The sequence below is a fragment of the Gracilinanus agilis genome, chromosome 4 (assembly GCF_016433145.1).
Source record: "Gracilinanus agilis isolate LMUSP501 chromosome 4, AgileGrace, whole genome shotgun sequence".
NCBI lineage: Eukaryota > Metazoa > Chordata > Mammalia > Didelphimorphia > Didelphidae > Gracilinanus > Gracilinanus agilis.
In genome coordinates, this window is record NC_058133.1 from 347,181,983 (window position 1) to 347,194,947 (window position 12,965).

The 12,965-nt window shown below is 45.6% G+C and overlaps 1 protein-coding gene across 1 annotated transcript; it reads left to right on the forward strand.

Moving 5' to 3' along the window:
* Positions 1 to 3,829: 3,829 nt before the first annotated feature.
* On the forward strand, positions 3,830 to 12,181 carry PRDM13 (PR/SET domain 13). Its single transcript, XM_044677126.1, has 4 exons — positions 3,830 to 3,970; positions 5,943 to 6,074; positions 6,266 to 6,386; positions 10,350 to 12,181. Exons 1-4 carry the CDS (start codon positions 3,830 to 3,832, stop codon positions 12,179 to 12,181), a joined length of 2,226 nt encoding a protein of 741 aa, XP_044533061.1.
* The last annotated feature ends 784 nt before the right edge of the window (positions 12,182 to 12,965 follow it).

Consider the following 12,965-nt stretch of genomic DNA (forward strand, 5'->3'; position numbering starts at 1 on the left):
CCGATGCAAAGACTCTTCGGGCCCGCGGTCATGACCATCTGCCTTCTTTCTCTCCAGCTCGAGGTCTGGAAAGGGGCCTAAGAGCTCCGGGGAAATGATGGCTTCTCTTCTTAAGAGGCTCAGGGACTCACGGTCATCCAGCGACCTTTTTGGTCGTTTGTACAGGGCTTGATGACAAGAAGAGACTATTGTGTCTGGAGAGAGCTCTCAGGTGGGAGGGTGGGGAACAGGAAGATTCTATCTCCAGAGAAATAAAACCTCCCCAAAGCTGCTCGTGTTTTGGGAACCTCGTTTTGAAGGGTCCCCGAAACCTTGGGGTTCTCTATTTACCTCTGCAGAGGACCTTAAGGTCAGGCGTGAGAGTTGCCGAGTTCGCCCTAGTGCGAGGATCTCTCTTGGTGAACCGCCTAGAGGCCGGCCGGGTTTTGTTCCTGCGCTTCTCCCGGGCACAATGCAGTTGGCCCTGTCTACAGGCATTCATGCTGATTTGAATGTAATGTTGAACCTTCTCGGGGCTGGAGCAGTTTGAGGGGCTGAATGGAGCTCCCTGGTGGGACATTGCTCCCTGCAACTGTGCCTCTTTGGATGACTGTTGTTCCTTAACATTCATGCCTCATTATGGGGCAACCTGTTAAATCAAAAAGAACACTGTGCCAGAGTGTTCCTCCGGGGCATGGGCAGTTCAGCGCTGGGCATAAATAAGGGCTGGCTTGTAAAATATCTTTCATCGAAGCTGGGCCGCAAAAGTGATTTCGCTTTAATGGTACTTCGGGAAGCCCAGCTTAAGTCTATAAAAAGCGATAGTGGAATGTTTTGATTGAGTCTAAACATTGTCTTTGAATAAGGCTGAAACCATGTAATTAATGTGTCTTTTTAATAAGGGACAATACGGTCGTTCAAGCTATTTAATTTCATTTAATTTTCCATCCCATTTGCTCCACAGACTGCTTTTACTTTTAACACCCAGCCTTTCATGCCGCATCTTGCTCCAGTGGGCACATTAGATTGGTTTCACCCTTGCTTTTTAGGGAAGGAAAAATAAAAGAAAATGTGTTCCTTTCCTCTTTTGTGGGCAATTTATTTCACTTGGGGAACTTCAACTTTGAGCCACAGGACAGAATAAAAATTGGCGAGCTGGTGTGAATGCTTCTAGAGCAAGGCCTTTCTTTTCTCGGGGGATGGGAACCAGCCACAATTGGCTATATTAATAAATAACTTTCCTCACAGTCGGCCTTTACATGGTCCTATTGATAAAATTGTTCGCGTGTCGTTCACGCTTTTTGACTCATTAAGGAGGGGATAGGGAGGCTCCCCAAACCAAGCAGTAGGGTCTCTCTCCCCCTTCCCTCAGCCGCTCTGGTAATTTAAACTGGGTGTCATCCTAGAGTCGCCAGGCCAGAGGTTATAGGGACATGTTCATGGCTTAAATTTATTGCCCTCTACTTCTTGGTTCTTCCCTCCCTCCCCGCCCCCACCCCTTTTTCTTTTACCATTCATGAGTCTGATCAAAGGAGCCATCTTCCTCTCCCACAGCAGCCCAGTCGGGACTGACCACAACAGTGGAGTTTGGGGGTAAAAATTATTTTTAATTTCATCGGCGATGACCAAGAAATGAAATCAATGTTTACAGTCCTGCAGGCGTGAGTTCTGTAAGGATGCTGTGGTTAGAGCCTAGGCAACTCAGCCCTTGTCGGACAACCTGTAACTTTCACTCCCTTCCCTCCTCTTCGCCCTCCTGCCTGGAGGGCTTTTCCCGAGGAGAGCTATAGCTCTTTATCACCCCGAAGGGCGTCGGTCCCTATCTAGGCGATTGGCCACAGAGGCTTGGGCAGTTCGCTTGGACTTTAATCGGAACCCACGTGGAAGAGGCAGGTTATTTGTCAGCTCTCGCCCGGTGGCACTCGAGATGAGTAGAAACACTTGCCAATTGGCTTCAAATGCCATATTCCTCAAACCCTGCAACCTTTAGAATACTGCTGACGCGTCAACATAACCTAATGACAATCAGCTTGGAATAATCGGAAAATCCCAGAAGTTTAGTAAAAGTCATCAACAGAAGTTTAGCTAGAGATTTCTTTTAGTGTAGGTACTGAAGATATAGTACTCGATTCTAAAAAAATGGGAAACCATTGATGCGTCTTAGTCTCCTCTTTCCCTTTTTGACAAAGAATGACCTCCATCCTTAGTGTTATATCACTCACCAAGAACCTATGTTCTAACCACCAACACTGGTAGAAAAAACGAAGTCCCAAACTCTCCTCCTAGAAGTGCTTATTTCTCACCAAAGGTGAGGTGAATTCTACTGAGATATACCTGACCCCATATAGAACAATCTAATGCTGATATTTCCAGAAGAAGCGATGGCCGAAGCACAGCGTAAGAGAAGAGGTGTGGGGAGCAGAGGAGTCCCTCTATTCTATTATTTGCTCACCCCCACCCCCCAAATTTCAAAGGCATCTGTGGAAATCAGTCTTCAGTAATTAAATTTGTAAAATTTAAATGAGGGCTAGGTTTAAAAGAGAAAATAAATATAAGCCTTCTAGGAAATGCTCTTTAGACTCGATATAATTTTTTGATCCCATTAACTACAGAACTTGATTATCAAGACAGTTTTCCTTGTCCTATTAATATTTACTACCCTCCTTCCTGCATATGAAAAATTGTATTTTAGTTAAAATCTGTTTGTATCAGGGGAGGATGGATCTCTCAATGGACTTTTAAAGTATTTCTATGAACACAGAAGTTCAGATGAATTGGCATCTGAGGAAAGGTCAAGAGCTATAACTGGTCCCACAAATTTTACTTTCTAGGACTCCACTGGGTCCTGGACCCCGAGTTACCTCGTAGCCTGGAAGGTTTGTTTATCCAGTACTCTGTGTGACTCTCCAGCTGGCTTTCCCACTAAGCCAAATAAAGTCATACCCTCCGTGTTCAGAAGTGCAATGATGTATAGCTAACCTCTTGTCTTTTAAAAGGCCTCCAAATGCTTCATATTTCGGGGGAATTGGGAGCAGAAGGAAGAATAAAGCGGTTATAAATAGATTACTGGCCTGAAACCAATCCACTGAAATGGTAATATGGTCGTTATTTAAAAAGTGTAGGTATTTTCTGGTGTTTTCCCATCAAGTACCTGCCCAATTTCTGTATGGCACACGCCAGGAATCAATAGAAGTTAACAAGTCCTCAAAACATTCTCCATCTCTTTGTTTAATCTCCTTTACAATAAAGCCAAGGGAAGAGAATTAAAAATCTTTGAAGTATACTCAGCCTCAAAAGAATCAGCCAAGTAGACTTAAAGTAGTCACTTATTTTCCAAAACTGGTTTGTCGGGGAACAATAAAAGGAAGTAAAATTTATGGAGAAATTATACAGTGGATTTGTCACTTAAAATATCGTAACTGTCTCGGGGACAATACCCCATGCTGAGGATTAATGGTCCCGCCAGACCTTTGATTCACCAGCGCCTTTTCTTTGCCCTTGACAAATTGGATTTTTAGGAATGGGAAGGTCGCCTGGACCATTGTTTGCTAGCCATTCAGAGGACTTGATTATGCAGGGGGGTGAGGGAACGACTCCATGTGACCCTCTTGGATGGAACTCTGCAGCTGCTCTAAGAGCTCAACTCTCTCACCAAACTCTGCGCCCTAGAGCCTCAGCGTGCCAAAAGGGGAGCCCTCCTGGTCCAATTGAAAAGCCGGCGTGCAACCACAAGCCGCGTCACTCTGCGGGCGGAGATACGCCTGGGTTCATCCTTCTCCCTGGCTTGTCTCTGTCACTCCAACCCTGTTAAGTAGTTTGGGCTCCTGATTGCTTGTACCCAGAGGCAGCTATGCACACAAACAGGGCTGCCGCCATCAGCGTGAGCGCAGAAAGCTGCATCCCAGCCGGGCTGCGCTTAGGTCCTGTGCCCGGCATCTTCAAACTGGGCAAATACTTGTCAGACCGCAGGGAGCCAGGACCCAAGAAAAAGGTATTTTCCGTCCTCTGTCCTCTTCTTTTGATTCTGCCCCAACCACCTTCTCCTTTTCCAGTTGCACACAACTCTCCCATCCCCGGGCGCGTATGAGGAAGGGAGTTTATTCTTTTCCTGTCTTCTCTGCCTTTTTGGAGAAATTCTCTTCCCAATCCAACCTAATTAAACGAAAGCGGGAACGGAGAATTGGGATGGTGGGGACCGGAGATAAGACTGAACAGAAGCATAAAGTTGGGATTCTAGTTGGTTTCTTTAGAATCTGGGTGTTTTCCTAGCCCAGGTTCCAAACTTCTCTTTTCAGATTGTGTTGGTGCTGAAGCTTGTGGGTTGCTCAGTCTTGTGGTTTGGGGTGGTGATGATGGCATCTCGCTAGGTGAATGTATCTCCCTGTTCCCTGATGGAGGAGAGGGAGAGGACGTCCGGAAGAGAATGTGGGCGCCGATCTCAGACAGGGGCAGCAAACAATATTCTTGTCATCTTTTACTCCTCTCTAGTAGGGCAATGAAGTGTGAGGAAGCAAGTACGTTATAACTTTTGGAGCTGAGGGATGTATGTATTAATCTGTAGTCGTTGTGAAAGACAATTCCTGTTTCGAAGTTTAAAAAATGGTTATTTCAGGTTTTACCGTGTTTCCCCAGATAATTAAATAACAATAAAAATTCTTTTTAATATCGGGTAGAACGATAGAGAAGGAGGTGGGGGGGCTGAAGAGACAGAGACAGAGAGAGAGAGAGAGAGAGAGAGAGAGAGAGAGAGAGAGAGAGAGAGAGAGAGAGAGAGAGAGAGCCAGCCAGTACCAATGCAAGGGTCAAAATGACACCGTCCATCAAAGTCTTGCCCTAGATGCTGCTTGAGTGAGCAGTGAACTGTCTTGGGTTGGGTCATTAGTTCCCATCACGGTTGCAGCTCTAGATAAAACATCACTTCTGGAACTTAGTCCAGAGGCCAGGCTAACCGAAGAATATCCTAGCGATGAAGCGGTATAGATGACAAGCCCACCTAGGCACAAGGGTTTGGAGGGACAGGAAGATCGTTAGCTTCTGGTAGAACACTTCAAACTTTCCACGGGCACACCTGACCTATAGAAGAGAGTACATTAGAGAGTACCTTAAAGGACGGATACACTGTTATTCTAGAGGAGGAAGGGTCGGTACTTACGTATCCAAAGGACATTAAGTGGAATTAAAATAAATTAAAACTGGGAAGAAGGGGAAGCAATTTAAATGTGCCTCTCCTTTAGGAATGGCCATAATCTCATACCCTCAATTTTATTTCTCCAATTTCTCAGATATATACTCCTTACTTCAGAGCCAAAGGCGGAGCCATGTTTTTCCTTTTAAAATGCCTTTTTAATTATCTTTAAACGTCCTAGCAGGCCTCACAAATTCAGTTCTCATCTGGAGCTATTGGTTTCTCTCTTCAGGCTGCTTTGTTTGGATGACTTTTATTGCCCAGTCCTTAAACGATCCGATTCCTCTTTTTCTCTTTGTGGGGCCAGATTATGATGTGGGAGACTCTGGGGTCTGGGAAGAAGCATCCTTCTCTCAGGAGAAATCTAGGACTGGAAAGAGCTCTGGCCCAGACAATTTTTTTTTTCCAGTGTAGTCCAGAACTTAACGTTAAACAAAACAAAACTGAAAGGAGTAGAGGTGGGAATGGGTGCAAAAAAAGCAATCCATACTCTCCAGAGAGAATGTAGGGTACTTAGTTCTGCTGCAGAGACATAAGAGAATTGTTGAAATGAACGGTCATATTCCCCTGAAGTTTAATAGTTGGAGGTATCCTAAGAATTTCGACATCACTTTCTCCTCTTCCATGTCCCCACTTCCTACCCCCAAATCCCTATATATTAAACTGCTAAAGAACCAATCCACTTTTAGGAATGCACGTGGGATGTGAGCAAGATCCTCCATCTTCTCTGGCGTGGGTCTTATAGTGAGAGGAAATGACTATTGCTTGTTACTGGCAGGTGCGAATGGTGAGAGGGGAATTAGTGGATGAATCTGGAGGATCCCCTCTGGAGTGGATAGGGTTAATCCGAGCGGCCAGGAATACTCAGGAACAGACTCTGGAAGCTATTGCGGACTTGCCAGGAGGACAGGTATTTTGGATTCACTTCTTTCCTCTCTTGGGATTAACTCTCGTCAACCCTGTAAATCCTCAACCTTTTTCTTTTCTTTCTTTTTTTTTTTTCTTTTCTGAAAGCTCAGTCGCTTTACACCTTAGTTGTGTTTTCATGGAGTGCAAGTAAAAACGCTGTTTAAACGCGGTTTAAAATCTTTTCCCTAACAGATCTTCTATAGGGCGCTTAGAGATGTACAACCAGGTGAGGAGCTGACCGTGTGGTATTCGAACTCCTTGGCTCAATGGTTCGACATCCCCACCACCGCTACTCCAACGCACGATGAGAAAGGTACTAACTACTTGGGTGGGGGCGAGGGGCACACGTCAGATGATGATAGCGACGAGGGATGGGGTTAGAGCCTCCTGTTTATGGCCCATGCACTTCCTCTAAGATTGAGGGGACATTTTTTAAAAATAGATTTTCAGCAAGTTTTCTGAACACAAAAGTTTTTAAATCGCTGTCTGCAAATATATTATTAGCTTCCACCGACCGCAGTGTCTTGGAAATTACTGTCCACTTTGTACTAGCTCCCCAAACTCAAATAGGGAGCAGGGAGATCTGGGTTCTGAAATTCTTGGCTCTGTCAATACCGAGCTGTGCTGTGCTATAAACCATATTGCCCCTCCAGGCCTCAGTTTACTCGGCTGTAAAAGTGAAGAGGTGGGCTTAGGTTTACCTTCAAAATGCATTTTAAATCTAGTGCTCTCTGATTGCACATTTTAATTAATAATTTAAAGGATTCTCTTTGCAGAAAAATTATTGATCATTTCTTGACTCTACCTCCCACCAAGAGTAGAAAACACGATAAAGAAAGTATAACAATGTAATTGGGTCATAAATAATAAGTATGACACAAAAATATTCTAGTAGTTGATGGAGATGTAGTCCTGTAGTTTAGAGATGGGCGATTTAGCTCTAACTCCATTTTAGGAACATTACGGTACTTTACGCTGCCAGTTGGCGGCTCTTTCAGGTTCCCCCACACTTAAATTGTATTTATTCATTCCTCCCCCTCCCCATTTAAATTGAGTTTGGGACTTTTCCCAGTTTCTACTTAGATTTATTTGATCCTTTCCAAAACCAACAGCCTATTTATGCAAATTAGAATCCAGTAACTAAAGATGAAGTCATTTTCACTTCACTAGAAGAAAAGTGAAGAATACTTCCCCAGGGAAGGAGGAGCTGAAGAGTGGAAGGGAGTAGGACTTCTTTAAATCGCTAGGCCCCACCATCAATACATCAAGCCTCTATTGATTTTCTTTATTTGTCAGTGCTTCTAGCTATTTGAAATCAATACCAGAAACACAAAAACAAACATTAAAGAGTAAAAGAAGGAATGCTGTTGAATCGGAAGAGACTGCTATTCTTCTCTTCAGCCTATCAACTCAGTTATCTCGTTTCTGAAATTAGATCTTTTGTATTTGAAGAAATTAATACAAATGTGGGAGATCTGGGATTATTTTTGAAAAGGAGGCAACAAAATGAAGTTCATTCAATGCCCCTTCCTGAAATTGATTAATAGTGTACAGTACTTGTTTGCTTCATTTTTTCCCTTTTCTATGCATCTGTCCATACTAATGTCTATGATAAAATTGCTCTAAGAACTCTTGTTTTATACACCACCTCAAACAAAATCCTATTATCAACTTCTTTGGGTAAAAGAAAAAAAAGCACATTCAAATATATGTGCATTCTGACACATAAATCTAAAACCCTGCAACCTTTCCTTAAGGATAGCCAATAACAGGAGCAAATGTTGGAATAATAGTCTTAATGTTTTCTATTTCTTTTAAATGATTAAGTGATCTTAATCAGCTGCTAATGGTGGGGGGTGGGTGGGGAAGCAGTTACAATTATCAATAATCTTCTTTCTGAGGAAATGAAAACCTTAGATATTCATTGCTATATTATTCTGAATACCAACTTTCCCCAACTTCCAGATGTTTCAGAGAAACCTTTTCAGCATGAGGGAACCAGAAAGAAACCAAGACAAAAGTCACATGTTAAGTACATTTATTATATTTTGCCCATGGGTAGGGACCTCAGGAAACCATCTAGGCTTGGGTTAACTGTAGAGAAATCTATTTCAGCATTAAGCATAGGTTATTTTCCATGATCAAAACTGAAAATAAGACATTAGGGGCAGCCAGATGGCTCAGTAGATAAAGAGCCAGACCCAGAGATAGGAGGTCCTGGGTTCAAATTTGACCTCATTTATTTCCTAGCTGTGTCTTGAGACAAGTTGTTTAACCCCCATTGCCTAGCTTTTAACAGTCTTCTACCTTGGAACCAAAATTCAGTATTGATTCTAAGATGGAAGGTAAGGGTTAAAAAAATAAAATGAAACATCGACTTAAGGCTGGATAGGTCACAGAGGGGACACCTGTCATTTCTATGTATTTGTTAAATTGGCCAGGATTCAAACTAACAGTGAGATTGAGAATAATTTTAACCCATTGCCATTAAAAAATTGCTTAGTTGTGACTCCACTCTTGCTGCAATATTCAGCAAAGACCTTCAAAAAATCCTCAGTTGGAAAAAAAAATTATGAATCTAGGGGGTGACCGGAATTTCAAATAAAAATATTAGGTTAATAGAGCCCAGGATATTTTCTGATATACATACATATATACATATACATCAATTATTTTACCTGGCTGTAATTAGCCCGAGTTGCTCTAAAATAAAGGGTTTTTGGACAACTCCTTTTAGGTCTTTCCAATGCTTCTACCCAGATGAAATAAACTCTGGCCTTGCATTTTGGCTTTTATCATGGATTCCTTTGACCACCTGTTTCAATCAGTGATTCTTATGACAAGAAAGGATATTATCATATATGGAAAGATGAAATCTTGAAACATTCTTGGGAGTAGTTTTTGCTTTGAGGATGACATCCTTAATGCTAGAACTATATGTGTATGTATAGTGAGGAAGGTTTGGATTTTTTATGAAATTTAAGGAACAAAATTAAGGAACACAAAACATTTTTTTTGGTGACTAAGCCTGATAAGTTATGCTCATTTCTTTCTCAACTAACTTGCTTTGTAGGCTTATCTGCCTCATCCTTATAAGTTAGTAGAGCTATTAATCAAATGAGCCTGTTCAAAAGATAGCTTTCTCTTCTGAGCACAGCACACAATGACATCTTTGGGGGGGAACAATCCCTAAATATTTGTTACTTTATTAAAGGAATTGGGAGTGGGTTGAAGACTATACTGTATTGGATTCTTCAATTTATAACGTGTTGTGGCTCAAACATACTATTAAAATTTCAATAATATTGCTAAAATAATTCATCTCTAAAATATCCACAGATTTGGGTAGGATCATATTTTCCTTTCCAATTATATAGAAAGATTTTCCCTAAGCCTTTATTGATTCCTAATTTGTGCTAAAGTTTCTGAGATAATCTCTCCGGTATAAGAAAGCAGGACTTATCAGAAAATGAAATCTTTAGACAGTTTAGTTTGAGATTCCCCCCCCCCCCCCCCATCAAATTAAAAGAGGGCAAAGGAGAAAGAGAAACGGAACAATTTTGAAGAATGGCAAAGCATAGTCCCTACGTGGTCCTTTCAGTTTGTTACGCTCCAGGAAAACCTCAGGCAAAGTGTTTAAGGCTGGCAGGAGGAGGGATGGGTGGGTGGTGAACACAAAAGACATTGTCCTATGAAAAGGAATGATTACATATGGCCCATACATACAGGATATTGTCTCGCCTGGTAATGAGGAGCTCACGACCATTAGATTGGCCTTTGTTCAGTTTATCCAAACTCCTTGACATACGCCACCTATTCTGCAAACGTCAACAGATGGGCCAGAGCACACCACAAGCCTCGACACATGATTTAAGGGAACAGCTGTTCTGGTCTTTCTCCACACAAGCCAGATCAGCTCAGCCCTGCCCTAGTCCATACTGAACCTTACTCAGATCAGCCCAGTTTAGCTCGGTTCCCTTCATCGATTCCCAGGATGTGTGAGCTGGACTGAGCCAGGCGGACTAAGGCTATAAGAAGGGTCCTAGAATGCAGATAAGAAGATGGGGGATACATTAAGGTTTTTTTGGGTCTTTATTTCTCCTGGGGGCACAAGAAACTTCTCTGGTAGGCACAAAGACATCGGTAATTTGAAGTTTGACAGTGATGCATCTAAGCATCCTTCCTAAATCAGTAATAAGGAAAAGTGTGTCGCACTCCGTTTTATCTCTCTAGACTCCCCAGGCTCTTCACCTGCTGCCTTGTCTTTCTTTCGTAGGGGAGGAGCGCTACATCTGTTGGTATTGCTGGAGGACTTTTCGGTACCCCAACAGCCTCAAGGCGCACCTGCATTTCCATTGTGTGCTCAGTGGCGGCGGTGGTCGAGCCTTCCTGCACCACGAGCACGCGGCCCGTCCAACCGCTGCCCCGACCCTCGACGGTTTCCGCCTCTCCCCGAAACCCGCGGCTCCCGAGCTCGCTGTGGCCGCCCCCGCGGCCACACTGCGAAACCACTCGCAAGGGCCGCCTCCTCCCCACCAGGCCTGTGGGGCGCGCGAGGTGATCAAGCGCGAGGTGTCCTCATCTACCTCGCCGCCCCCCCTTGGCAAACTGGGAGCTTCGGCCAAGAAGACAGGCGCGTTCGGTCGCGAGGAGCAGGAGCGTGCACTAGACATGAGTGTGGGACCAGGCAGGGGGCATGGTCACTTCCTTGGTATGGTAGGCGGTTCCCCGGCCGGTTCCGGCAGCCTGGCTTTCTATCCCGGGGCGCGCTCCGCTTTCAAGCCCACGGGCCTTGCCAAGGCTGCGGCTGCAGCCGTGGCTGTCCATGGAGGCGACTCCTATCGTGAGGACAGCGGGGCAGGTGCCGGAAAGGCCGCAGGCGGTCTGGGTTTTGGCAAACTCTTGGGCGGGGTCAAGCTCGGCGGCCGTCCCGGGCACGAACCCCTGGTAGCGAGTGGCGGAGGAGGTCACCACCATCATCACCACCACCACAGCCACCACCACGCCAAATGCCTGCACACTGGAGACGGTCCTCCTCCTCCGCCTCCACCGCCTCCTCCTCCGCCGCCTCCTCCCGTGTTGCCCTGCGCCGGAGCCCTTCGGGGTTTCCCGCTCTTCTCTGGTCACCTGGAGGAGGCGTCGGCATTCAAGCACGTGGAGCGGGCCCTGCCGGCGGGCGGGCTTCCCAGCGGCCGCTACGCCCAGGTACCCTCGACTGCTGGGCTACATCTGGAGCGCTTCTCGCTCCCTCCTTTTGAGGCCGGGGGTCTTAAGTCTTACCCCGGAGAATGCAGCCACCTTCCGGCCGTCATGCCGGCCTTCACCGTGTATAATGGGGAGCTGCTATACGGCTCTTCTACCGCTGCAGCGGCCGCTGCCGCTTACTACCCTCTCAAGCTGCACTTCGGCAGCCTGCTCAAATACCCCGAGTCCGTGTCTTACTTCAGCGGACCCGCGGCGGCCGCGGCTGCAGCTGCTGCTGCTGCGGCCGCCGCGGCGGCTCTGAATCCCGGCGAGCTGGGTTCTCTGGCCAGCATCGACCGAGAGATCGCCATGCACACGCAGCAGCTGTCCGAGATTGCAGCTGAGAAAAGCCGTGGCCGCCTGGACGGGGCGCTGCAGCCCATCGGGGTCCCGGGCGGAGGCGGGGGAGGTGGAGGAGGTAGTGGCGGGGGTGGGGGCTCTGGGGTGGGCGGGAAGCCAAAGACAGGCCACCTGTGCCTGTACTGCGGCAAGTTATATTCCCGCAAATACGGGCTCAAGATCCACATGCGGACTCACACGGGCTACAAGCCCCTCAAGTGTAAAGTGTGCCTACGTCCCTTCGGCGATCCTAGCAACCTCAACAAGCACATCAGGTTGCACGCCGAAGGTAACACTCCGTATCGCTGTGAATTCTGCGGAAAGGTGCTGGTCAGGCGCCGAGACTTGGAGAGACACGTTAAATCCCGCCACCCAGGCCAGAGCGTGCACGCCAAGGCGAGTGAAGAGCAGGACTGCGCTCAGGGTTACCCACCAGAGCCAGGGGACCCTAAGAGCGACAACGAAAGCGACGTGGATGTCTGTTTCACAGACGATCAGAGCGACCAGGAAACCGGGGGGCAGTAGGGACAGTGGTTCATAACCTCCTCTTCAAGAGAGAAGATATGAGGAAGAAAACAAGGGAAGGGAGGGTGTGGGGCCCATTTTGGGTGGAAAGAGGAATCGCACAGTAAAGGAGAGATGTGGTCTTGAAGGAGAACCTTTCTTGAGTTTCCTGCATAGGATTTGGAACAGTGCAAGGTTTCTCTGGCTCTCTGCAAATTGCCGGGGCAAAAAAGGTTAGGTAGGAGCCAGCTGACAAAAATAGAACCAATCCCAGTCCGCTGGGACAAAGAAGAGGGGCCACATTGCCCACACTCTTTTGCCCCTTAGATGCTTCTGGTAAGGCATCTTTCCTGGCCTACCAAAGCATTCAGTCAAGGGGTTAGACTCGAATTAAGCCTAATGTTGCACGGCCACGCTGCCGCCAATATTTTAAACCGCCACCTATTTTTAGGAAAAATGTACTTTTGTGTCGAGGAAATTGTGCCTTCTGAAACGACTGATTTTCTGTATATTTTATATGAGCATCTCATTCTCCAGAAACAAACGATAGTCACAATTCTGCAGACCTGGCATCGAATCACTCTATTTCTACTTCCTGTGTGTGCTCACTCTTATCTAAAAATAAGTATTGCAGCACTGAATATATCTAGATAACAGATATATGATTTGACCAAGTTGTGATTATTTATAACAAAATAATATTTGAGTAACAAATGTAAAATTAATATCAAAAGCATGTCTAAAAGCACGCAATATATAAATTTAATGAAAATGTTATTTAGTAGAATACAAATGTGGTGTATGT

Coding starts and splice junctions, on each gene's coding strand:
- PRDM13 (XM_044677126.1), top strand. CDS start 3,830: ATGCACACAAACAGGGCTGCCGCCATCAGCGTGAGCGCAGAAAGCTGC. Junction 3,971..5,942: donor AGCCAGGACCCAAGAAAAAG/GTATTTTCCGTC, acceptor TGTTACTGGCAG/GTGCGAATGGTGAGAGGGGA. Junction 6,075..6,265: donor CGGACTTGCCAGGAGGACAG/GTATTTTGGATT, acceptor TTTCCCTAACAG/ATCTTCTATAGGGCGCTTAG.